Genomic DNA, 26,907 nt, shown 5'->3' on the forward strand with positions numbered 1-26,907 from the left:
CTGGAAATGTATCCTGGAGCGGGGCATGGCAGTGAGGCAGCATTCCCAAGGGAAGTCCTAGAAATGTCTGAGAAGATATTTTCTGTGACTGCAGTTCTCATGTATTCTCAGGAAGCCTTAGAGTGGGAGGAGGGAAACTACCTGGGTCATCTCACCCCAGGCTTCATGACTCACAGATTACGGAAGCAGCTGTCAGTATCTGAGTCGTCCCACACAGAGAGTGACTCGAGCCCTCCAATGACAGTACGACGCCGTTGCTCAGGCCTCCTGGATGTGCCTCGCTTCTCGGAGGGCCCTGAGGAGGCTAGCAGCACCTCTAGGAGGCGCCAGCAGGAGGGGATATGGGTTTTGACACCCCCATCTGGAGAGGGAGCAACTGGGCCTGTCCCTGAACAGCCAATGGAGCGACGGCTGAAGTTGGATGAAGAGCCTGTTGGCCAGGGTGGCAGTTCCAGTCCAGGTGTGGCACATTCAATAGCCAAAGGGGTTAGGGGATACTGTAGAGAGGGAGGCTCAGCTGTATTGTTGGTCTTACTGTTCCCTTGGGCCTACAGCCATAGAGACCAGAGGCCATGGGACTCCACAGCTGGCTGAAGGAGCCACAGCCAAGGCCATAAGTGACTTGGCTGTACGTAGGGCTCGCCACCGGCTACTCTCTGGGGATTCCATAGAGAAACGCACCACTCGCCCTGTCAACAAAGTAATCAAGTCTGCCTCAGCTACAGCCCTTTCCCTCCTCATTCCTACAGGTAAGGTGTCCAGGGAGCTAAGATAAAACTCATAAGAAAGGATCTTGAAATCTCCATGGGCTTGGGCAGGGGCCCGACAGCCATATGTATGTGTATGTGCAGGTATCAGAGTCTGTGTGTCATTTTTTTATGAAGGTAGAAGTCTAAAGGTGTGCATTGGTGTCCTCGGGTTGTATGTGTACCAGAAGACAGGACAGTTCCAGGCAATAATTGCAGGATTTGAGGAAAAGTGCTAATATTCAAATTCTGGCCCTACTAAAAGCTTATGACCTTGACAAGTTGTTTAACCCTTTTAAGCCTCTTCATTTAAAAAATGTGAATATTAATAGTTCCTGGCTTATAGGATAATTGTTATGTTTAAATAAAGCGTGAAGAGTTTGTATGTTCTTGACACATAAATGCTATCTACAGTTTCCCATTGCCCAGGCTCCCATATGAGCCCAGGAAGGTCTGGACAAGTGAGAAGGGTGTGGGGGGAGGGGGGCTCCGGCTCTATCTGTAACTAGAACTGGGCAGGGGGTAGCAGATTAGACAGAGGGTCAGCCTGTGAACATGGCCAAGCCAAGGCTTGTGGCCCACTAAGTCCTTGATTCTTCTTCTGTAGAACATCACACCTGTTCTCCATTGGCCAGCCCCATGTCCCCACACTCCCAGTCGTCCAACCCATCATCCAGGGACTCTTCTCCAAGTAGGGACTTCTTGCCAGCGCTTGGCAGCTTGAGGCCTCCTATCATCATCCACCGAGCTGGCAAGAAGTATGGTTTCACTCTGCGGGCCATTCGTGTCTACATGGGTGACTCAGATGTCTACACTGTACACCACATGGTGTGGGTATGTCTGGCCATCTAGACCTGTTGAATTCCAGCTTCATCACTTTTCTTCCTTCCCCTTAGTAGAGCCTGTATGTCCTTTCTTTTGTCTCTGTTCCCACTATTCACAGAGGTCAAAGGGTGGGGGTTAGGGCTTAATAAGCGGAAACAAGCCCCTTATGTCATGCTCAAGCTCCAGATTAAAGACTGTTTTCTTTCTGAAACAGCATGTGGAAGATGGAGGTCCAGCCAGTGAGGCAGGGCTTCGTCAGGGTGACCTCATCACTCATGTCAATGGGGAGCCTGTACATGGGCTAGTGCACACTGATGTGGTGGAACTGATCCTGAAGGTTAGTGCAAGGATGCTACCTGCTGTGGTCCCCAAAAGATCTCATCCTTGTGAGTAGGGGAGTGGAAGGGTGTGGCGCTGGGTTTTCTCCAGAAGTCAGCACCTTCACTGGCCAAGGCCCAGGGATCTTTCTCAGCTGTGGGTAGAACTGGTAAACAGACAGGAAGGACTCTTCTGTGTCTAACCACCCTCAGACCGCTCTGAGTGCCAGTGGAAGCAGTTTCTTAATTGGAGAGAAGAAAGATGGGTCTTGTACAGACATGTTGGTGCAAGGTCAAAAGCTGGAGCTGTGATAAAGCCATGCTAAAGGTTAAGGTCAAGCAGAAGACCATCACCACCATCATGATTTAGCCTCATCCCTTGCTCTGCTTCCCAGAGTGGAAACAAGGTATCTATTTCAACAACTCCCCTGGAGAACACATCCATTAAAGTGGGGCCAGCTCGGAAAGGCAGCTACAAGGCCAAGATGGCGCGAAGGAGTAAGCGGAGCCGGGGCAAAGATGGACAAGAAAGGTAAGTGAGGCTTGATTCAGAGTCTGCTCTGAGTACATGGGTATCAGCCTGTGTTGGGTACCTTACCCCTGGGCCCAGAGTGTGTTATGCCCTGCGCTTCACCTCAGCAGTGCACACCTTTCTCTGCAGAAAAAGAAGCTCCCTGTTCCGGAAGATCACCAAGCAGGCCTCCCTGCTACACACCAGCCGCAGCCTTTCTTCCCTTAACCGCTCCTTGTCGTCAGGGGAGAGTGGGCCAGGCTCTCCCACACACAGCTATAACCTTTCTCCCCGCTCTCCCACTCATGGCTACCGTGTGGCCCCTGACGCTGTACACTCAGGTACAAAGGGCTCCTTGCAGAGCAGAGTCAACCCCCGGGGATATAGGGAAGTGTCTGGACCCTATTTCCCACATGTCCCACTCTGAGTGTCTTTCAGCCCACCCATGAAATGTCCAGTAATCTTGGGAGGAGTTAATGAAGGGAGGGAGGGACTTTTTCTGTAGCCTGGGGCTATAGTGGAACACTGGAAGGCTGATTCCTTACACTCAGTCTCTTGCCTCAGTCACTTCTCACTGCTAACAAGGCTCTGTCATTGTCTGTCTTTCTGTATAAAGTGGGAGGAAATTCATCGCAGAGCAGCTCCCCCAGCTCCAGCGTGCCCAGTTCCCCAGCTGGTTCTGCACACACACGGCCCAGCTCCCTCCATGGTCTGGCACCCAAGCTCCAACGGCAGTACCGCTCTCCACGGCGCAAGTCAGCAGGCAGCATCCCACTGTCACCACTGGCCCACACCCCTTCTCCACCACCAGCAGCTTCACCTCAGCGTTCCCCATCACCGCTGTCTGGCCATGGAGCCCAGGCCTTTCCCACAAAACTTCACTTGTCACCTCCGCTAGGCAGGCAACTCTCCAGGCCCAAGAGTGCAGAGCCACCTCGCTCACCACTACTTAAGAGGGTGCAGTCTGCTGAGAAACTGGCAGCTGCACTGGCTGCTTCTGAGAAGAAGCTACCCACTTCTCACAAGCATGGGCTTGACCTGCCCCACTGTGACCTAAAGAAGGACCTGCCACCCAGGGAAGCCAGTCCTTTGGAGGTAGTTGGGACCAGGGCTGTGCTGTCTGGGAAAGGTGCATTGCAAGGGAAGGGAGTGCTGCAGGCTACTCCTTCACGGGCCTTAGGCACATTACGGCAGGACCGAGCTGAACGACGAGAGTCACTGCAAAAGCAAGAAGCTATCCGAGAGGTAGACTCCTCAGAGGATGACACTGATGAGGAGCCGGAGAACAGCCAGGGTGTACAGGAGCCAAGCTTGGCATCCAACCCAGAAGTGGACAAGAATCTACCACCCAGAGAAGCAGGAGAGGATGAGAAAGAGGAAATTGTCTTGCTCAATGACCCAAGGAACCAGGGTTCAATGGTCCCAGGCCTATTCACAGGGGTCTTAGTGGGGCATTCAAGAATAGGTCCTAGTGTCCCCCAGAGGAGGCTGGGGAGCCCACAAGCCTTTGAGGAGTCTACCAGCTCCTCCTTACCAGCCCCACATCTGGGTAGGTCTAGACCCACAGATCTCACCCCCAGTGAAGGCTGCTTAAAGGCACAGCACCTCCACACCCAGGCACTAACAGCACTTTGTCCCACCTCTTTAGGACTCATCCCCACAAGCTGTTCTGCCGCCACCTCCACCACTGGGAAGCCAGGCCTGTGGTCCTGGAAATTCCTTCTTGAGGGCCCAGACAGGGACTCCCCAAACAGAAAGACAATGGCAGGTGGGCTAGCCAATCCTCAGGATTTGGAAACCACAGCTCTGGCTCATACTAAGAATCTGTCTTCTGGGGAGGAGGTGAAGCCACTCATTTCCCCTGGGCTGGCCCATCCACCTCATGAGGTTCTCACCCAAAGCCAGCTGCAGAAGTCTCAACATATACAAGTAAAGAAAGAAGACCCTTCCCTGAGCATCACCAAAGTGCCTGATGCCTCAGGTGACAGGAAGCAGAATGTTCCACACACGGGCTGCCCATTCACTCAAGAGACTGAACCTAGACTACTCTGGAGAGGCCAAGAACCAGGGAGCCATCAAAAGCGTCAGGACATTGTCTTGACACCCGATGAGTTATTAAAGCAAACATAGCAGTTGTTGCCATTTCTTGCACTTAGACCTGTGTAATACACAATACTGGAAACCATCTTTGTCTTTTGCTTGCTTCTTAAATTGTCATATGGGTGACTAGTGGAATATAGTGGAGACTGTTTCCACCCTCAGGTGAAGGGCACCTAATCCAGAGTCACTTGTCAGAGACTACGAGCTCAAACATGATTTAGGTGATAGGTAATCTGCTGGATGTGAAAGAGTAGAGGTTGGCTTAGGAAAGAATGTCCAAAGTACAGCATATCTGGTTCAAGGAACAAAAAATAATTCAAAGTGGAAATGAATCTGTAGGTTAAGAAAGGGCTGCTTCCAATGGTCCTTCAGGAATTTAGACTTTGTGTGGGTGATGGAGAACCAAAGGCAGTCATGTAGCAACTAATATTCCTACTTTACAGATCGGAAAGCTCAGGCTTTTCTGCTTGAGATGCAACAGCTTGTACAAAACTAGGATCAGAACTTAGATCCATCTCTTTTTTTTTTTTGTACCAGGGTTCAAACACTGGTCCTTGTACTTTTGAGGCAGGCAGCAGAACCACTGAGCTAAATTCCTGGCTGACCCATCTTGATTCTGGAATTCATATTTATTGCCTAACTTGGAGTGCCTTTTAGCCAGTAAACAGAAAGAACTGGATGCCTGAGTCTGAAACGCAAGAGAAATCTAGACTAGACAGAGATAAGGATCATCAGTGTATCAGCTGACACTTAGGATCAAGAAAAAGATTCAGAAGCAGCCACCAGAAGAGAATCATAAAATCCAAGACACAGAAGTTTCAAAATGGAGAGAAATTGATAAAATGCTGAGAGGTTAAGTGAAATAAAAATAGAAAATTGTGGGCTGGGGATTTAGCTCAGTGGTGCCGCCGCCTGCCTCGCAATCTCAAGGAGTTCAATCCCCAGTACCCCCCCAAAATAGAAAATTGCCAATTTAGTAATAAGTCCTTACTGTTTGTTACTCATTCATGGCTGGGCTATTGTCAGGTATGCCCCAGCACTGAAGGTGTACATTGTCATATGCAGTTCTCAATAAGTAGAGCTATACTTGGTGAGGAAAACCAAAGGGAGAATATACTGGGACCAAGGTATAGGGGAGAGTCAAAAGCATTATACCAAGGCAAGGAGGCCGGCTTGGTGAAAGTGCCCAGGCTAGAAGAACATTGTCTCCTGATGAGGCCCAACTTGCAAACCCATCTTACACTGGTTGTTGTAGTGTCTGCCCCACAGCCCAACACATAGGTCTGAAGGTGAGGCATCAGGAGCCTGGGCCACTGGCTGGGTGCCTCTTGCATCCTGGAGTTCTTCATTGTCCTTCACAAAGAAGGTAGTGACTGCCAGAGAATGTGCTCTCCTGTGACGGCAGAGCCCACAGTGGGGGTGGGGACATTTAAAACTTCCAGTACCCTAGATTTCACTTTGTTATTCAGCTGACCCTGGATTATCCACACTGGACATTGGGAAGATGGGCCTCAGGTCACCACCTGAAGGATAGGTAAGGAGAGAGTGCCCATGACGGGATCTGGTCAGAGCATGCTGGACCACTGGTGAGGGGTGGGGGGTTAGATAACCAACACCCGGCTGTGCAGATGGGTGGGGGGAGAACCTGCTTTAAGTGCTGGTGATGCTCTGCTTGAAAAACATGGCTGGATTATCACAGAGGAAGTGAGGATTTTTCTGAAAGAAAACTAGAGGAAAGAGCTATCAGATCTATGGTCCAGGAAGATTACTAGCTTAAGTATGGACAGGATAGAATGGAGTACACAGGCCAGAGATAGAATGGTGTAGTCAGTGACCCAGTCTGATAGCCTAAACTAGGACAACAGCAGTGAAGAGACAGCTCTAATTAAGGGAAAGAGGGAAAATAGGGTATGGAGCCACTAGGAATAATTATAAGGTTAAAGACTGCCCAGGGAGTATGCAGAATGAAGGAGGCCCAAGACAGTTGAGATTAGCTGAGAGGACACGGTGAAAAGATGATAGGAAATCCTGAATCAGGAAGAAGCCAGGTCATTTTAAGAATTTTGTAATTCAGCTGGGTGCAGTGGCAGATGCCTGTAGTACCAGCTACTTGGGAGGCTGAAGCAGGATTACTTGAGCTCAAGAGTTTGGGGTCAGCAGGCAACAGCCTAAGATCCTATCTCTTTAAAAAAAAATTGTGATTTATTCTAGGAGCAAAAGTTGTTAAATGTTTTGTACAGGTTCAGATTTGTGTTTTGCAAAGGACTGGTTGTTATGATGAGAATGGACTTCAGGGGAGCACAGATGGAAAGGAGGCCTTTTGGTATAGGGTTAGACATGGTAGTGAAGTTAGGTGTTGTTCTGATTGATATTTAAGATAATATAGGTTGGTAAAGGGTTTTATGTAGATAAGCAGGCCTACCAAGGATGGTTACTTTCTGATCTATACAAATTAGGATTCCACTCAAATATGAAACAATGGGAGAACCAGGAGAAAACATCAAAATATACATGGAGCGATTGACTAGTCAGATGAGGACCCCTTCATAATTTAACAGTTGGAAAGGAGAGGAGTTATGTGGTAATAGGCAAGTTTGTAGGTTTTGTGGTGGGAAGGAATTCAGTCAACTGTATATTTTTCTCTGTGAAGCAAACAAGCCTGAAGTGCCGGCACTCATTGGCTGGCTGGCCAGCAGGTGGCGTTCAAAAGAACTGGGCAAGAGATTTTTGAATCTAAGTGTCCCAAGCAACCTAAATGGGAACAACTCAGGATGGAGGGAAATCATCCACAGTTCACACCAAGTCTTTTTTTTGTTGTTTTGTTTTTGTTTTGAGACAGTCTTGCTTATAGTTCAGGCTGGCCTTAAATTCACCATACATCCCTGGCTGATCTTGAATATGCAGTGATCCTCTTGCCTCAGCCTCTGGAGTGTTGGTATGACAGGGGTGCACCACTAACTGCCTTCACAGCAGTAGTCTCAAAAGTGCTGTGTAGCTAAAACATACTGGGGAGGAAAGAGACAGGCAATAAAATTTAGAACAGGCCATTCCCCCTGCTCAATCTGATTTTTATAATTGAGTATACATGTAAGTGAAGCCTGAAAAACATGGCTGAGAACTGCAATGTCCTATCTAAGAGGTGGTCTTCTATGTTCTGATTGCACATAGGAACCTAAATTCCTTGAAGGAAAGTGAACAAGGCCTGGGGCAACAAGAGCCCCCACCTCCAAGTAGAATGTGTTATTTCTGAGCAAAGCTACATAATGAGAACCAATAAAGAAATGAGAAGGGAACCAGAAATGGCTCTCAGATTTAATTTCCTCAATCAGTGCTTTTTTTTTTTTTTTTTTTTTTTTTTTTTTTTGTACCAGTGATTGTACTCAGGTCTTTGCACTTGTGAGGCAGGCAGTGAAATCTCTGAGCTAAATCCCCAGCTAATTTCCTCAATCAGTGTCTGAGTCTATGTCCTATTTTGGGTGGAGAAAACATGCTAGTGACCTCTGGCGGGCCAAGTTCAGCCCCAGAACTTGTCTGTTGGTGCTTACTAGGGAGATTTAGGAATTCTGATGATTTTCAATATCCTAGATTTCTTAGCTTGTCCCCTCCCCAAACCTGCTCCCAGCCTACCCCTCCATAGCATGAAGACAAAAAGTGTTTTATTACAATGTCTTTATTGCATTACTGGAGCAAGTTGGCCAGACTATCCCCTCTTGGGGAAGGTAAAAAACAAAATGCCTAAACGGTATGGTTATCACCACTTAACCTTCCCCCACCCTCCCCTACAACTGCACAGCAATGTCTGAATATGCCCCGTGACACAAACAATTTGCAAAAGTGGTCTAGGAACTACATTATGAATTGTCCCAACACAAGACACACAGTTGGCTTCCTTGTGAATCATATTTTTATGTAAACTACATGAATTTTCTTGGACTACATCAAAGACAACAGAACAGGTTTTTCACAACAACAGGGCACCAATGTCACATGCTGGAATTTGTAAGGAAACAATGCTGTCTGTCACAAGTGGCTGGAGCTAAAGCAAGGTGAGCAGTTGGCAGCAGGTGGCCCAGGCAGGTCCCCATTTGGACCCTCTGATTTCTAAGGCCTACTCTGGAGTCTTAACTAGCGGCACAGATCAACTTAGAAACCAGGAATTTCCAAGATGCAATTCCTGGCTCAACAAAATGCATGGGGTTGGTTCCTTACAGCAAGAAGAAACCCACGGAAGACACCAAACTGGCTCTCAAAGCTTCTTCAGAGTATCTGAGGTCTAAAGTAAAGGGGAGATCCCATAAAGCCTTGAAGAGGGAGCAGAAATGTTTAGAAATCGTCATCCTTGGCTGGGTGATAAGGTCACAGGCAACCTACCTAGGCATTAACCATGGCCAATTTTTGGCATCTATTGCCAAGAAGAGACAGCACTGTTCTGTGACGAAAGCTACACTTGGAAAAGAAGGGCCTAGGACTTTTGTCTAGCCAACCCCATGCTGCTTGCAGGTTGGTGGCTGGCTTATATAGCCAGGAGAATGAGCCCCTCTGGGTTTGATCTGTCTCTTTACCTCTGTCACAGTGACACACAGATTCCCAGGGCCCAGAGATCATGGGACAGAATGTAGACTTAAGACTCACAAGAAGGCCAAGACTTGCTCCCATGCTGTAGGATAAAAAGAGCGGAATCTTGCCTCCCAACATAACTGGGACCCCAGCTATTGGTATACTGGCCCCTATGCCATTGCCACTGGCTCAGGATCAAACAAATCATGTTATAACTGGTTAGAAGGGATACATTCCAACTTCTCAAATCATCTTGGGTCTTAGATCCTACAAAGCAATAAATTCAAGAATGAAAAAGGGATAAAAAGGAATGTACAACTGACAAGCAGCCGCTCTTCTCCATAAGCCAGACCAAGTATAGATACTCAGGTTGTGCTTGTTCTCCCTGCACACCCTCCATGTCTGTCCAACAAGATACAGATGTACATATTTGTCAACACTATAGGGATGTATCCCATTCCATTTGGGGTTAAGACATTCAGAACACACTAGAACTGTATAGGAGGGATTCCTTTCACCCAATCTTGACCAATAACTGCTTATTAAGCAGGTTCAACATCAGGTGCAAAATCACAGAGGTATGGCCAGCAGCAATTTAGCCTGGCATTTCTCAGTAAAAATTTTGGCAAGATTTCAATCTGGCAGTTTAGGGAAAGGATGTGCTTGCTGGCTGTCAGTTAAAGGCTTAAGTCAGAACAGTAATATTGGAGTGGGTTCATTTGTCTTGATCTTTTCCAGCCCTGAAACTGCAATGTAAGAAAGGAAAAGCCAAAGTTACACCCTTTCTTTCCTATTCTCATTGTTAGAAACTGGAAAAATTTCCAAATCTTTTAATCTGTCATGGTCCACTCTAGACACCGTTACCCAGTTAAGTGCTCAGGTAAAGTAATATTTTTCAGCCCCAAAACTAGAGCTTTCTTAGCTATAAGCCTTATAAACCAAGACCTGGGTACTGGGGCGGACTGCACAGCCCTGGCTCAAACAGCTGACTCACACTAAGCCCTTTATGGTTCCAGGACTGGCTCAGGGGCAGCTGGACTCTGTCAAGTAAGTGTTGACTGATGAGTATGGGGCATAATGGAGTCAGGAGTTGATGCCTGACCTCCACTGTGTTCGCCTAGCTTCACTCAGCTGAAATGTTGAAACCACATGGAGCAGAAGATTCCTGGCCTAAAATCACAACCACTGGAGCATGAGGGCAGACTGCACACTGCCTTAATGGCAAGATAACAAAAAGACAAAGACAAAAGCTTCCAGATGGCTTCTAACAGTCTAAACTCAAAGCCACCTTCTCTCCTCCCTGCAAAAGTTTCAGAAACAATTGTGTGAAAGAATATGTGTAACATGTTATGCCCAGATCCTGGACACCACAGCCCTGGGTCTGTGATTTACTGAGGTCTTTGATACAATGTGATTCCCTTTCCTTAGCCACCTTTGAATCCCAAATGCTACCCAGAAAAGTGTGGGAGATGAAATTAAACCATTTAACTTTAGTCATATTGTTCTTGCAGGGCCTTTAAACATAGAAAAGCACACAGAAGAATGTTGTTCTATATTTGGTATATCAAGCCATCTAAAAGCACTGGATTGCACTTCTTTACTCATACAAACAAGTTACGAAGGTTTCAAACAACAGATCATTCTTTAAGCTAAGGGAACATCACACGAGCACCAACTTCATTTTATGATTCAAAGCTTACTATCCCCACAAAAAGAATGCGATTCCTCATCTTAGAGATACAAGGATGGAACAGAAGAAAATGCATTGACGGATGTTAGTGTTTGCTAAAACTCACATTTCTAGTTCTTATTTTCAAGTTTTGGTACAGAAGCCTGCATTCAACTTCTAGTGACACCTTCTCTGTTTAGAGCTAGGTCTGGCAACAAACATTGCTTTGTTGGTTTCTGAACAATATGTTTCTTTAGAGGAGGGAGATGGTAAAGCCTAAATTGCTAATTATGTTTGTAAGAAATAAAGGACCTTCAGTTGAAGGTTTTTTGTTGTTTTTTTTAAACCCCGTTGGCTTACATTTTTTTAAAAATGAAATCCCAAGTCTCCCTATTTCCCTTTGGTTGTCTTTTAAAAAAAAAAAACCAAATAACATTCTATCACAGACAACCTTGTTTGGGATAAGAGACTACCAGAGTAAAACAGAACTCCCAACAGAGTTGAAGACCAAAAGAGAACTTGTCTCTTCAGAGGCTTCTGAATCCTACTCTCTACCCCCAAACCCAGTACGTTCTGGTGAGAGTACCTGGCTAAACAGAAACAAAACCTCCAATGAAACAGACTTTCCAAAAAACAGCATCTGTTTCCGGCTTAGTATTTCAGTGCAGTAGCACCACTGAGTCCCAGAGACTCCAGGCCCCTTGTTTCCCCATCCTGGCTGGCTACTGCTTGGCCTCTCCACTTCACATTCACAGAAATCACTTCTTGTGCAAAACAAGCAGTCCACGTAGAAAGAATGCCCTCATCATAGTCTTAATAAAAACTGTAGGAAAATGCAAGAGCGCTCTCTTTATCTGCACAGTGAGGGCATCTGTGCATGGACAGGGTAAGCAAGCCTGACGTTGAGGGAGTCGTTGTGCTGAACTAGGGATGTCTGCTGGTAATGAAGCACTAGCTCCTTTAGCGAGCTGTACAGGTTGTAGGGTTCTGCGAAGCCATATCCCCGAGCAGTGCTGTAGATCACACAGTGCTTCACTTCCCCATCGGCACTGCAATGATACAACACAAGAAACATGTTAAGGATATAACAATAGATAAAGGGACAATAAAAAATCTGACAACTGTTATACAAAGGAGACTCAGGAATGTTTTGCCAAACAAAGCTTAGAAAATTATATTCCCAGAACAAAGGAATGGGGTTCAAAATGCAGCAGGACTTAGTTTCTTGCTGTCTCCAGCGGTGTAGGTGAAGCTGGTGTCTACAGGTTTCCAGAATGCTGAGGAACTCCTAGAATGAAAACCCTCCAAACTCAGCAAAGAAGTTAGGATCACAAAAGAAGAAGCCTTAGAAACTCTGCAAACTATAAGAAGAGAATGTCTCACAAATAAACCAAGAAATGATAATACATCTGATAATTCATGCAGGAAGTGTACATCTCTGGACACTCTTGAGCAGGAGCATACCAAGGCTTCATAATTATTGTCAGTTCAGCACTAGATAATATTCTTGGGTATGGCATACTCTTAATGAAAACAGAAATTTCTGGTGCATCAGGTGTTGGCAAAACACAATTATGTATGCATTTGGCAATAGATGTACAGATAACAGAATGTTGTGGCGGAATGGCAGGTGAAGCCACTTTCATTATTACAGAATGGCAGACCTCGCTACTACCTGCATTCAACACCTTCAGCTTATAGCAGGAACACACATGGAAGAGGAACATCAAAAAGCTTTGGAGGATTTTGCTCTTGAATATATTCTTTCCCACATTTATTTTCATTGTCATGATTACTCACAGCTACTGGCACAAGTTTATCTCCTTCCTGGTTTCCTTTCAGATAACTAAAAAGTTTGACGAGTAATAGTAGATGGTCTTGCTTTTCCTTTTCATCATGACCTTGATGACCTATCCCTTCGTACTTGATATTAAATGGCCCAGCACAGTAAATGATCAGCCTTGCAAATCATCACACATTAGCTGTACTTTTAACAAACCAAATAACAATAAAAGTTAAGCTTTGCTGGTTCCTGCTTTAGGGGAGAGTTGGAGTCATGCTGCTACAATTAGGCTAATTTTTCACTGGGACCAAAAAGCCTCAGAGATTTAGAGATGCTGTTGCTACTGACTATTCATTGCAAACAGAATGCTCATTGAATTCCTGGAAACAGTCTCAAGATCCAGTTGAAGAATAGTAACCTCAAAGTATGGAAATATATTGATGTTGTGAAATTCAAACCAAAACCCCTCACCTTCTTATACACCTGCCCACAGACACATAAAAACCCCATAGGCCAGGGCTTTAGCTCAGTGGTTCTGCCACATGTCTCACAAGTGCAAGGTCCCGAGTACTATCCCCAGTACCAAAACAAAACAAGCAAAAAAATCCCGTAAATCTAAGGCACTCCTTTCTCAACTCTCAATCCTACTCAGTGACCTGTATTTTCTATTCTTATGTTAGTACCTTACTGTCTTACTGTATCTCCGTATTGAAATCAAGAAGTGTGAGTACTACAACGTGTTTCTACATTTTCAAGACTGTTCTGGGTCCTCCGTCTTTTGATATGAATTTCAGGAACATCATATCATCTGCAAATAACCAGCTAGGATTTTGATAGGATTGTCCTGAATGTGTACATCAACTTGGGAAGTATTGCTATCTTAAGTATTCTTAATACTCCATATGTCTTTTCACTGATTATCTTAACTTCTTTCAATTTTGTTTTGTAGCTTTCACTGCACCATTCTTTTTTGTTTTTATTCCCAGTTATCATTTTGATGCGATTATAAATGGCATGTCATTTCATTCTTGTACTGTTCGTGGTAGTAAACAGAAATGCACTTTTGTATTATGTAACCCGCAACCTTTATGAATTCACTTCTAACAGTTTACTTCCTTTCCAATCTGGATATCTTTTCTTTTCCTATAATGAAGAAGAGTGCAGTGCTAAGAATGGACATCCTGGTCTTCCTCATCTTAGGGGAGTACAATCAATTTTTCATCATTATGACATTAGCTGTGGGTTTTTCATTGATACCCTTTATCAGGTAGTGAAAATTTCCTCCTATTTCTGGCTTCAGTTTCGTTTTTTGTAGTGGGCGATCAAACTCAGGTCCTTGCACTTGTGAGGCAGGCAGGGGCACCACTGAGCTAAATCCCAGCCCCTCCCTTTTTAATACGAAAGAGTACTGGATTTTGCAAAAGCTTTTCCCATATCTATTGAGGTTATCATGTAATTTTGTTCTTTACTAATGATTATATTAATTACTTTCTTTGTGCTGAACTACACTTGCACTCTCAGGAAGAATCCAATTTAGTCATGGTATCTCATCCTTATTATATGCTTCTAGAACTCCCTTACTTGTATTCTGCTTGTGATTTTTTAACATTCTGGAAAGCCATAATCCCTGATGAGTGTTGCAGATAAGCTCTATAACTTACTTTTCTTTGGATGTCTGTGTCTCTTTTTGGTATCAAGGTAATACTGCTTTCATATAATGAATTATAGACTCTCCTCATTAATGACTGAGTTCTGTTCCTGCAACTAGGTTGCCTGAGTATAGAACTACGTGCTGGGAGTTTATGTTAGCTTAGTAGTCAAAAACCATGGGCTTGAATTTGATACAGACATTCCTTGTTTAATGACTGAGCTAGGTTCCTACAACCAGGTAGCTAAATAAATTGGCCACTAAATGAGGAACTGTATATAGTATGTACATTACGATACTCAGAACAAAGAAATGGTCAAAGGAAACTCCAACTTGATGACTTTGCTTTTATTTGCAAAACTCTGATCTGCAATACTGTAATGTATACCAACAAAAAGCTACAGTATACTACACTGTACAATATAATCAGCAAAAATTACAGTACTGTATAAACAAGGTATACTGTATAAAAAAGACACTGAGGCTCTATAAACAAGAAGTATAGAATGGTACAAAAAAAAGCATGGGTCATAGTCCAAGTGGCGGGTTATAAACCCAAACAGCACATCTTGGTCTTAGGTGCAACAGTTGTTAAACAAGTAGGTCCTTACACAAGTAATATCTGTAGAAAGTATTCTCTCCTTTTCTATTTTTTTAGAAGCATCTAAAGATTGCTGTGATTCTTCTTTTAAATATATGGTAAAAATTCACCAGTAAAGCCACTAGGCCCTGGGCTTTTCCTTTTGAGTAGTTTTTTAAAAAATAATTCAATTTCTTCTTATACTTCTATTTAGATTTTCTAATTCTTCTGGAATCAGTTTTGGTAGTTTGAGTGTTTCCAGAAGTTTATCCAACAATAAATATAGGTTGTTTAAACTGTTGACATTTAAAGTGTTTATAGTATTCCTTTTATTATATTATTTCTATAAAAATGTCCCCTTTTGGTACCTGCTGTAATCCCAGCATTCTGGGAGTCTGAGTCAGAAGGATGGAAAGTTTGAGCCGATCACGAGTAACCTGGCAACTTAGTAAAATCATATGTCAAAAGCAGAAAAATTTTAAAAGGCTTGCTTGGTATGTAATTCAGTGCAAAAGCCCAAGGCTCAATCCCCAGTACTGCTTTAAAAAGAAAAATAAAAGGGTTGGGGTTCGATCCCCAGTAGAAAAAAAAATAGTTTTTTTAATAAAAATAATTTTTTTTTAAAAAAGAAGCCCTTTTATTCCTTTTTTTTTTTTTTTTTTTTAAGACAAGTCTTGCTGTGTAGCCCAGGCCGGCCTTGAACTCATAGTGATCCTCCTGCCTCAGCCTCTGGAGTGCTGGCCCTTCATACATCTTGATTTGAGTAATTTGTCTACTCTTTTACTTTTCACTTCTTTGCTTCTGTCATAGAACCAACTTTTCAGTTTCACCAATTTTTTTCTTTTCCATTCTCTTTTAATTTACTCCAGTTCTAATCTTTATTATTCCCTTTCTTCTTGGTTGAGTTTAGTTTGCTCTTTTTCTAGTTTCTTTTCTTTTTTTTGTTTTTTTGGTTTTTGAGACAGGGTCTCACTATGTAGTTGAGACTGAACTGGAACTCACTATGTAGCCCAGATTGGTCTCAAACTCACAGTGATCCTCCTGCCTCAGCCTCCGGAGTGCTGGGATTACAGGCATGTGCCACCATGCCTGGCTTTTTTCTAGTTTCTTAAAGTAGAAGTAGATTAGGTTGTTAAATTGAGATCATACTTTGTAAGCTACCAATGTGCCTCTTAGCACTGCTTTAACTGTATCCCACAAGTTTTCTATGTGATATTACCATTTTCACTCATCTGAATGTATTTTCTAATTTTTCTCTTTTTGACCCATTGGGTTACTTTACTGGGCTATTTACTGTCCATGTATGTGTTAATTTCTCAAATTTCTGATTTTATTTTTAATTTAATTCCATTGTGGTAAGAGATATCATTTGTTTTTTGTTTTTAAGCAAAACATTTATTGGTGTATTTCAGATATACATACTGGTAAGATTCATCACAGGGATTTGTACCTATACATGATATATCTTGTTTCTTTTTTCCCATCCCCCCTCAACCCTTCTTCCCCTCTTTATTTACAAAAGCTTTGTTTCCATTTTTTTGTTGTATTTTCATTTTTCTTCTCATCCCTTCTTTCCTCTCCCCCTCTTCCTCCTTTTTTGCTCTTCTCATTTGAACATTTTCTTCCTATTTCACAGTATCTATTAAACATTTTAGTCCTCATTTCCATTTTCAGTTTCTCACACCAGAGAAACAATAGTTTTTACACTTGTATGTCTGATTTATTTCACTTAAAGAGTATGATCTCAAGGTGCATGCATTTAGCTATAAATGTCTCAAGTTTATCTGTCTTTATGGCTGAGTAGTACTCCACTGTATAAAAAAACCACATCTTCTTTATCCATTTGTCAGTTGATGAGTATCTGGGCTGTTTCCAAGATTTAGCTATTACAAACTGTGCTGCTATAAACATGGGTGTGCACATATTGCTGTGGTAAGATGCTTTTAATTCTTTTGGGAAGATACAAAGAAGGGACTAGCTGGGTCAAATATAACCTCCAGTTTTAGTTTTTTGAGGAATCTTCACACTGATTTCCACAGTGGTTGCACCAGTCTACACTCCACTGACAGTGGAGAAAGGTTCCTTTTTCCCATAGTCCCTCCAACATTAGTTGACTTCCTAATAACAGCCATTCTTTCTACAGTGAGATGGGATCTCAGTGTTGTTTTAATTTGCTTTTCAGAAATGATCAGTCATGCTGAACATTGTTTCATATATTTATTTGCTCCTTCTATTTCATCTGAGAAGTGTCTATTCATTTCAGATGCCCGTTTTTAGATTGGTTCTTTAAATTTGAGGGGGGGCCTGAATTTTTTTTATTTCTTTATATATTCTAGATAATAGTTTTTTGTCTGAGGAACTACTGGCAAAATTTTTTCCTACACTGTGAATTGTCTCTTCACTCTGTGGTGATTTCTTTTGCTGTGCAAAAGCTTTTTAGTAAGATCAATCCCAGTTGTTGATTCTTTGTGATATTTCCTGTGTGATTGTGATCAGAGTTTTATTCATAAAGTCGTACCTGTACTAATGTCTTCAAGAGTTCCACTTCTGTTCTATCTTCCAGTAGATTAAGTGTTTCTGTTTGAATAGTTAGATCTTCGATCCATTTCAATTTTGATTTAGTGAATGGGGAAACATAAGAGTCTAATTTTAATCTTAGGCATGTGGAAAGCCAGTTTTCCCAGCACCATTTTTTGGGGGGCTACTAAGTACTGAACTCAGGACCTTGTGCTTGCAAGGCAGATGTGGGCACCACTGATCTCAATACCTGGCCTTTCCAGCACCATTTATTAAAGAGGCTATCTTTCTTCCAGTGAAGGTGTTTGGTTCCTTTATCAAATGTAAGGTGGCAGGGCTGGGGGGATTTAGCTCAGTGGTGCCCACATCTGCCTCACAAGTACAAGGTCCTGAGTTCCATCCCTGGTACTAAAAACAAACAAACAAACAAACAAACAAATGGCGGCTGAATAGGAGACATCGTTTGTACGGTTTCAATACTTTTAAGTTTAGTGAGACTTTTATTATGGCCTAATCTATAGTCAATCATGGATAATGTTTTACATGTACTTGAAAGTATACTCCACTGTTATTGGGTAGAGTGTATTCAAGTTTCTATTTCCTTGTTGATTATCTGTGTAGTTATTCTACCCCTAATCAAATGTCTTGTTTTCTCTTTTTCTCTTTTCTCTCTTACTCTCTGTTTTTTGAGTTTTTTTCCCCCAGTACAGGGGCCAGAACCCAGATCCTTCACACTGAGCTATATGCCCATCCCTTTTTATTTTTGAGGCACGGTTTCACTAAGTTGCCAGGCTGGGCTCAAATTTGTGATCTTCCTGCCTCAGCCTTCCAGAGTACTGAGATTACAGGTGTGTGTGACACTAACCAAGCTCATAGGGCTTTCTTTGGTAAATACTACTGGTTACTCACTCAAAATTGATGAATAAAAAATATGACATATGTATACAACAAAGTATTATTTAGCAATAAAAAGAATGAACTATTCTTCCATCCAACATCAATGAACCTTGGAAGCATTGTGCTAAGTTAAAGAACCCATTTATAATAGGATTATATTCTGTCATGTGTTGCTAAGATGAAGCATGGCCTTTTTGTTTTTGTTAAAAGTATTACAAATTTCTTATTTATTTTTTAGGTACAGAAATTGAACTCAGGGCCTTCATACAGAATTATACAGCCCTAGTCACCATGCCTGGCTAAATTTCTTATTTTTCAAATGGTAAAAAGAACAGAATTACAAGTTCTCACTACCTGACTCTCCAATATATGTACTGCTGGCTGCAGGACTTTAGCCTGAGAAGGCCCTAGAATTCAGTAACTTCTTATGCTTCTTTTTATGATGTTATGAACAGAAATTAAAATGGAAAAGCAAGTGAATTGCATTGTAATGTCTTACTATGAGGTGTGATTTTCTTTTGGTACCGGAGATTGAACTTGGGTCCTTGTGCTTGCAAGGCAGGCCACCAAATCACTGAGCTAAATCCCCAGCCCAAGGTGTGATTTTTTAAAAAAAATACAGTAAATTCTGTTGCCATGTGCTGTTCAACAAAAGGGCAGAGATCTTCAATATAAGCAGCATTTGGGCCAGGGATTTAGTTCAGTGGTGCTCCTGCCTGCCTCGCAAGTGGAAGGTCCTGAGTTTCATCCAGGTACAAAAAAAAAAAAAAAAAAAAAAAAAAAAATTTGACCCTTAGTAACAGATCATGACAAGTTTCAACTTGTTCAGCGTATCAGTGGGTCGTGAGCTATGACTGAGAGGAGAAGACGTGTTTTGGAATGTGCTATAAATCTTGGATCACAATCAACGCCTTTCAGTGGAGTTTTCAATCATGCTGCTTCAGATTCCAGATTTTTGAGAAATGTCATCATGGGAGATAAAACTTGGGTCAATGATTATGGTCCTAAGACCATGCTTCAGAGTTCTTACTAGAAACTACCCTTTCTCCTCATGCCAAAAAAAAAAAAGCATCCATTTACCTTTATAGAATTGTGCAAGCTGAGTTTTTACCCACAAACATTAAACTCTGAATAGTATAAGAAATGATGTAAATAGAAAACGGACTGAGAAAAGGACAGTTTCATCCTCCATGAAGACAACACTCCTTATCAAACATAGCTGTGGCACAGCAATCTCTGTCAAATAAAAACATTATGGTGTATCTTTATCCACCTTATTCACTGGAGCTGGCACCAGGCCACTTCCGGATCTTCCCTGAAGTCAAAATGATCATGAAAGGCTCAAGCTTTGAATTGATGGAGGACATCACGGCAGCCACAACAGAACAACTAAAGACACTCATAAAAAGGACTTCCAAAACTGCTTCAGAAAGTTTCAAGAATGATGGGATAAGTGTGTTCAAAGTTAGGAGAAAAAAAAAAAACTAAGTTGGGGAGAGTGGGGAGGGGAATAATGGTAATACGTCTTTTACTGTAATATTTTAAATTTTAAACATTCACTGTATTTTTATCAGACCTCAGTATGGTCATTTTAATTTTGTATGAGAGTCTTCTGAAAAAACAAACTTATTCAGGTCCCTACTTCAGAAAATGTCCAAAGTATACTGGGAGGTCACTGCAGGACAGCAAACAGGAGGAAATCTTCGCAATGCCAGCCTCTCTGCCTCCAACCACTTCAATATGAACCCCAATATTAAGTGGGAACAGTTTCACAGGCAAGGGAAATATGAACTGCTACAGACAAGACTCTCTGCTATGGGAAAGGGAACACAAAGACAGTCGTCCAAGAGTTTCCAGCTGTTGCTTTGTTTCTCAGCGATTAGCAAAGCTGCTGGACAGCACCTTCCACAAGCCAAGTCTCTAACCTACATGCTGCTGCCGATGACCTGGTAAGAGTAAGGGACTAAGCTTACTGCTTTCCTTTTTTTTATTATTATTCTTAAAAGAGCCCAAATTTTACAAAATTACTCTCTCCTGTCATTAAGAAATGTTACAAACAGTTCCATCTTGAGATGACAGCAATCCAATTCATTTTTCAACTTCTCCCCACTTTCTGCCCATAGATAACCATTTATCCTTTGAAGGTCCAGTTCTAATGCCTCTTCTCTGAAACCTCCCAATCCTCTTCCCCACCATGAGAATTAATGGTTCTGCATGTGCAAGCCTACTAATGATACCTATCTATTTCACAAAGATTCTATTTATCTTGGATATTTCATGAAATTTTTTAAAAGCCTGATGCACCACACTCAAGTGAAATCTGACTAAGTAAGGTATGGTTAATGGTTATTGCAGTATTTCACTTTCGTTAAAAAAAAGAAAGAAAAAGACAAAGTCTCACTGTGTACCCCAGACTAGCCTCAAACTCATGATCCTCCTGTTCCAGCCTCCCAAGTGCAGGGATTACCCACATGTGCTACCACAACCAGCTACTTTCTATTAAAAGAAAAACAAGCTTTGAAAACCAAAAAGTCATAAAATTATCTTAAGGAAAATACACCCATATTTTCTATTACCACCTCAACAGATTAGTATTCCATTTTAAAATATAAATAGTTTCTTTTCTGAAGTAAAAATAGTTCTATTCAATCAAGCCTTCCCTAGTCTGACAATGGAAACCAAGTTAGGCATGCAGGAAAGAAATAAGTGAATTTTTTTTTTCCAGTTCAAGGTCCACAGATATCTGAAATCTAACATCAACAATGACAGGGTCTAATTTGTTTACCATGTAAATTTAAATCCCCAAGATAATTTTAGATATCATTTTTCCTAAAACATTTTTCCCACAAAACTTACACCACAGAACAGGCATAGCATCCTTTCTTGCTACTCTCACGAATTAAGAATGCACCATCAGGTTTCCCATAAAGCAAGTCCTCTGCTTGTACTCGATTGATATCCTCAACAAACCAGGTTTTCTCATCATAATGTGGCAGGTTTTCATCTTCTTCACTGATAAAATAGGCCCTAAAAATTAAATATTAAAAATATTTTTAATAACAATTTATATCTAAAGGCAAATTCATGAATGAAATACTTTTATACCTAAAAGCAAATTCATGAATAAAATGATCTAATCTTTAACCATAAAATAATAAGTCAAAATTGCACTTAGTGATGATCAGTAGTGCCGCCACCCAGCTCACAAGCACAAGGTCCGGAGTTTGATCCCCCATACCAAAAAAATAAAATTGTAGTTAGTGTTTTTTAAACAACCTCATTATACGCAGGAGTACACAAAGCACAGAACTCACATGCTTCAACCAATAAGCTGAAGCATGAACGTCTGAATAGGAGTGCTTATGCATCGCTTCATATGGCTGGAAAATTTCCAAATTCAAATGCCTATAAAGCAATTCAATTCAAAAGAGTTGCAAAGTACTCGATTCAATATCAAGTGACAGTGAGGACCAACTCTTAGCAGGCAGAGTCCATGTCTCACACTGGTAACAAAGTCTTCTGACCCAGAGGCTCAGAGAGAACTTACTCATCAGCATCCTCATTCTTGATTCCAAGCCATGCATTCAGACGCTTCTGTCTCACTCCTTTGTGATTGAGCCATCTGCCAGACGGAAGACACCAGTGTCAGTCTATGTAAATCGCCAGACAAAGTAGGTATGTCCAAGCCAACCAAACTTTGAGAGTCCAGGAACTTCTACCTCTAACCTAACCAGGAGTGGCCAGAGCTTTCTTTCTTTAAATTAATTTCCCTATACTCCCCCCAACATGGCTTTTTTGTTTGTTTTGTTTTTTTGAGACAGGATCTTACTATGTAGTTCAGGCTGGCTTTGACCTCACTATGTCGCCCAAGCTGGCCTCAACTCATGGCAGTCTTCCTGCCTCAGCCTCCCAAATACTGAGATTACAGGGGATACACCACCAAACCCAGCTCTCTTTATCATTTTCCTTCAACTAATACCAAGATGATTATGTAATACAAACATGTACTAATTTTTAAAAAGGCAAAAAAAACTAATATAATGAATTAATCTCTTTTGCAAAAGGCATAAATACAGAAAGATACTTGAAATTAGGTGTATCTCTCACTTTTTATTTCTTTTTCTTATGCCACCAAGCACACATACACTTGTGTTCAAATCCAGTGGGACACTTGTTTCTGAAATCATCAGTTTGGTGTCCACTAAGTTAGAAGATCCATCTTGTGTGGCCCACTGAATTAAGTTTCAAATTTTAACCAGAAATTTCAAGGTCTATTTTTACACCTAAGTAAACCACAAGAAATTCAGGGTAGCAATCTGAGTAATTAATGAGTTTACTTCCTCACCAAGCAATCATAGTATCTTAAAATACCAACATTTATTTATCAAATGATATAAAACCATCACATTTCACTCCTTTCAGGTGGTCAGTGGTCTGAAAGTGAAGTGGAGTAAAGGTTTTATTCACCACCCACAGCAAACGTTCCTTAGCATCCAGCTTGCATCTTAAACAACTCCTCAGGGTGTCTACCCTAACTGTCCCAAATATGGCAGTCCCCAGTCTCTACCAGCAGGTGACCTCATTTTATTGTATTCCTAGCACTTGGCTGAAACTCATTACTTTGTATTTCCACTACTTATGTTTATCTCCCTCACTATAATGTAAATTGCTTTTTTAAAAAATGGGTGTGTGTATGTATGTGTGCGTGTGTGCGCGCGCGCGCGCGCATGTAGAGATCTGCCCTGTGTATTCACAATGTTTAAAATGGTGCAAGCACAGGATATTAAATTAATATAAAATAAGTATTTGCTGGTGGGCTACATTTAATATTAAAATTATCTTTAAAAGGAAAGGAAAAAATACCTAATTATCATATCCTTTCTTTGCTCCTGCTTCAGCAAGTAGGGAGAAAATGTATATATATTGTCATTTCTAAAGATCTAACTGGCCTTATAACCCAACTGTTATACTTTAAGAAGGAAAAGGCTTGTGTTTCACTCAGACTAGAAGGTTAAGCTGGGAAATCCCTGAGAAAAAGGGTAGAAAAATACTTTAAAGCTAAAGCAGTGGTCAGAGAGGAGAGTTTAAGCTTCCTCTAGAGCACAGCTAAAGTATGAAATGGACTCACTTAAATACAGGGCATAGAATACAAGAAAGTCTTAAGATGCAGAATCTGGCCAGGTGTGGTGCTACACACCTGTAATCTCAGAATTCTAGAAGGCAGAGACAGGAGGACTACAAGTTCAAGCCCCACCTGGGAAACTTAGTGACACACTGTCTGTCTAAAAATAAAAAAGGCTGGGGATTTACCTCAGTGTCTCAGTGCAAAGGCCCTGGGTTCAATTCCCAATACAAAAAAAAAAAAAAAAAAAAAAAAAAGCACAGTCTGTGGGTGGTCAATTAAGAGACTACTATAAAAGGTACCTCTGAATTTTCTGGAACAGCAGTATTTAATCAGATGACAGGATCCAAAGACTAGGAGCAGAGGAAGGGTCTAATGATAGTGGTCAGGAAGGAGGAACAAAGGACTCTGCTCTCCCTAGTTTCCTGTTACTACTTCAGGAAGACAATTCTTACTAGATCCAACTGTGACTATGTGTGTAAGAAATGGGAAGAGCCCAAATAATAAATGAGATTAAACAGTTTCCATATAAAGCTGGGAGTGTTGGTGCACACACCTGTAATCCCAGCAATCAAGAGGCTGAGGCAGGAGGATTGTTGCAAGTTGAAGGATAGCCTGGGCTACAAAGTGAGTTCAAGACCAGGCTAAAATAGAGTTAAGACCCTGTCTCAAAAGAAAAATGCATAAATATTTTCTCAGGCAGATAGGTACTTGGAATGAATTAACTTTAACTTAAAAAGAGTACAAATCCAACTTACACTGAGTTTTGCAGACAAAACTTCATGTTCCCTAAATAAGAGTAAAGTGAGAGCATGTGTGCGTGTGTGTGTGTGTGTGTGTGTGTGCGTGTGTGTGTGTGTTTTTTTGAAGAGAAAAACCACTTATAATTATTTAGTTATTAGGGCTGGTGTTGTAGCTCAATGTTAAAATACACCTAACATGAGTGAGGACCTGGGTTTCAGCCCTAGCACCAGGGAAAAAAAAAAATCAGAGCTATCAGAAATATATTAAGATGTAAGGGCCGAGGATTTAGCTCAGTGGTTCCGCTGCCTGCCTCGCAAGTGCAAGGACCCAAGTTTGATCCCCAGTACCAAAAACAAACAAAAAAAAGATGTAATTCATTTACTTTAAGAAACACAAGACTTGGGAGGAGGGGGTGAAGGGAGGGCAGGGACAAGGGGAAAAAATGAGAACCAAGGCCTGTCATGTAAAGGTACAAGATCCCAAGAATGACTGTAACTGTACTGTATACCTAAAATGTACCAATACACTCAATGAGGAAAAAAAAAAAAGAAAAAAAAAGAAACACAAGACTTCACAGCTGGTGTGAATGTAAAATAGTTCAGTCACTTTTCAAAACAGTTAAATGTACAATTACCATATAGTTCAGGAATTCCACTCCTTGTATGTACTCAATAGAATGGAGAACATCTGTTCATAAGACATGCACAGGAGACAGGTACATAGAGCAGCATTAATAATAACAGTCAAAAGGTAAGAACAGCCTTAGTGTGCATCAGTTGATGCCAGTTAAATACAATGGAGTATATACTTATAACTAGAACACTACTTGGCCATAAGAAGAAAAACTAATACATGCTACAACATGGATGAAGCATCATGCAAGTGAAAGAGGAGAGTCATATGAGACCACATTGGTATGCAATGTCGTGATAGTTAAACCCATTAAGACACAAAGAATGGTGGTTGTTTAGGACTGGGGGGTACGGTCCAAATAGAAGGATAGGGATAATAGGTAAAAGGTATAAGGGTATTTTGTGTGTGTGGTACTGGAGATTCTCTTTTTTAAATATTTTATTTTGAGATAGGATCTTGCTAAATCACTAAGGTGCCTGGCTTAAGCTGGGACTTGTGAAGCTTCTGGTTTAGCCTCCCAGAGTGCTGGGGTTATAGGCATGTGCCACTATTCCCAGCTTTCAGGATTTCTTTTTTATGAAGGTGAAAATGTTCTAAAACATATGCTAATTACAAATATCTGTAAATATACAAAAACCATGGAATTACACACTTTTTAAAAATTTCAGATGGGGTTTTACTATGTTGGCCACCTGGTCTCAAACTTGTATATACAAGTGACACTCCCATCTCAGCCACGTGAACAGCTGGTACTATAGACCTATGCCATCATGCCCAGTTTTGAATTATATACTTTAAATGAGTGAGCTGCATGGATGTCAGTTATGTATAAGTAAACTTTCCAGAAACATACACCCTTCACAAGACTCCTTGAGCTGCAAACTCCCCTAGAATGTATTTCTCAACACTCACCACTAGTAGACCTATGTTGTTATGGCAAGTCATTCTTTTTTGTAATTTATGAATTTAAATTTATAAATACCAAGAAAAGTAAATGGTACTTATGAAAATTAACTTTAACTCAAGATGAAAATGAACTGCATATGAACAATCAAATTTTTTTAAATATGAAGAATTTTTATACCTAAGAAAAATAACACATATCAAGTGTGTTAATCATAGATATACAGATTGATGAATCTGTATATATATAAACTCATGTAAGCACATTCAGAGTATTTCCAGGGCTTTTCTTGGCCACAATAGCAAATAGAAATAATCTCTTGAGAAGGATGCTATTAAAAATTATTCATCATAGTGCAGTTTTAATTATTTATCCTAAAACTATTTCTGTATCTGTCACCAGACACTAAATCTGGTGCCTTGATCTAAGTCTTCCCAGGCTCCAGAACTGTGAGCAATTTTTTTTATCTGATACCACTTTCTATTATTTTGTCATAGTGCCTGAATGGACTGAATCCACACTTAGTTATGCATGTTGGGATGGTGTATTTTTACTGCTCTGCAGGACAAAGAAGCGCTTCCATTCATTCCACTGGTTCATATAGCCTTCTTGAGCTTCTTCAGCTTCAGGGTGTGACCAGAAGTAGATAAACCTCCCACTTTTCACATCTCCTTCCCTGACTTACAAAGCACTTCAGTATGCTATGTATACTTAACTTTGTTGCTGCTATTGTGCTGGGATTGAACGCAGGGCCTAGCACACAATGAACAAGTGCTCTATCACTCAGCTATACCCCTGTAGTCTTTTTGTTATTATTCGGTTCTAGGGATTGAGCCCAGAGTCTTTACACTGAGTTACACCCAGTCTTTTTTTTTTTTTTTAACTTTTGGGTTTTTTTGAAGCAGGGTCTTGCTCTGTAGTTCAGGCTGGCCTTGAGCTTGCAGCATTCCTCCTGTCTCAGCCTCCCAGAGTGCTGGGATCACATATGTGCAGTACCATGCCCAACTTCACCCATACACCTTGTTCTGATAATATATTTTTCTATTTTCACTTGGATAATATCCCAATCACACTTATTTGCTTAAATCATATAGCTTTCTCCAATACTAAAGAGTGGGTTTCACTACCCAATTAAATTATTTCAAGTGCTCACTATAGACACAACTTTGTTATTTAAATACATAATTTCATTTCAGTATAAAAATTCCATTAAGATATATTTATTCACATCTAGGTTCACACTCTTAGTGCTTCCATTTTACTTCTATAGCTCTACCATATAACCAAAGATCCTGGTTTTTTAATGTTAGGCAAGCATTAATCTGTATTTCTTCTTTTTTTTTTTTTTTTTTTT

General features: G+C 41.3%; 2 protein-coding genes and 1 pseudogene across 11 annotated transcripts in view; 2 read left to right on the plus strand and 1 right to left on the minus strand.

Annotated features, from left to right (window-relative positions):
• The window catches only part of Mast2 (microtubule associated serine/threonine kinase 2), a 170,178-nt gene extending 165,594 nt beyond the window's left edge, over positions 1-4,584 (plus strand). For all 8 annotated transcript variants that reach the window (XM_019205429.2, XM_033767288.1, XM_033767287.1 and 5 more), the window contains 7 exons: positions 177-460; positions 555-749; positions 1,354-1,580; positions 1,786-1,908; positions 2,284-2,420; positions 2,550-2,740; positions 3,016-4,584. In XM_019205429.2, coding sequence (XP_019060974.1) covers positions 177-460; positions 555-749; positions 1,354-1,580; positions 1,786-1,908; positions 2,284-2,420; positions 2,550-2,740; positions 3,016-4,529 — 2,671 coding nt within the window. In that variant the 3' untranslated portion in view covers positions 4,530-4,584. The remainder of the gene's footprint in view (positions 1-176; positions 461-554; positions 750-1,353; positions 1,581-1,785; positions 1,909-2,283; positions 2,421-2,549; positions 2,741-3,015) is intronic.
• Positions 4,585-7,947: 3,363 nt separating this feature from the next.
• LOC104852498 (phosphatidylinositol 3-kinase regulatory subunit gamma) overlaps positions 7,948-26,907 on the minus strand; it is an 83,295-nt gene continuing 64,335 nt past the window's right edge. For 2 of the 3 annotated variants that reach the window (XM_010610204.3, XM_010610205.3), the window contains exons 10-12: positions 21,698-21,772; positions 21,007-21,177; positions 7,948-11,774 (exon numbers count right to left, since the gene is read on the minus strand). In XM_010610204.3, the coding sequence (XP_010608506.1) occupies positions 11,576-11,774; positions 21,007-21,177; positions 21,698-21,772 (445 nt within the window). In that variant the 3' untranslated portion in view covers positions 7,948-11,575. The remainder of the gene's footprint in view (positions 11,775-21,006; positions 21,178-21,697; positions 21,773-26,907) is intronic. The other variant, XM_010610206.3, reaches the window with a different exon arrangement.
• Positions 11,919-13,058, plus strand: LOC104852612 (annotated as a pseudogene).

This window comes from Fukomys damarensis, unplaced genomic scaffold, assembly GCF_012274545.1.
Source record: "Fukomys damarensis isolate Sample0158 unplaced genomic scaffold, DMR_v1.0_HiC HiC_scaffold_23, whole genome shotgun sequence".
In the NCBI taxonomy this organism is placed as follows: Eukaryota; Metazoa; Chordata; class Mammalia; order Rodentia; family Bathyergidae; genus Fukomys; species Fukomys damarensis.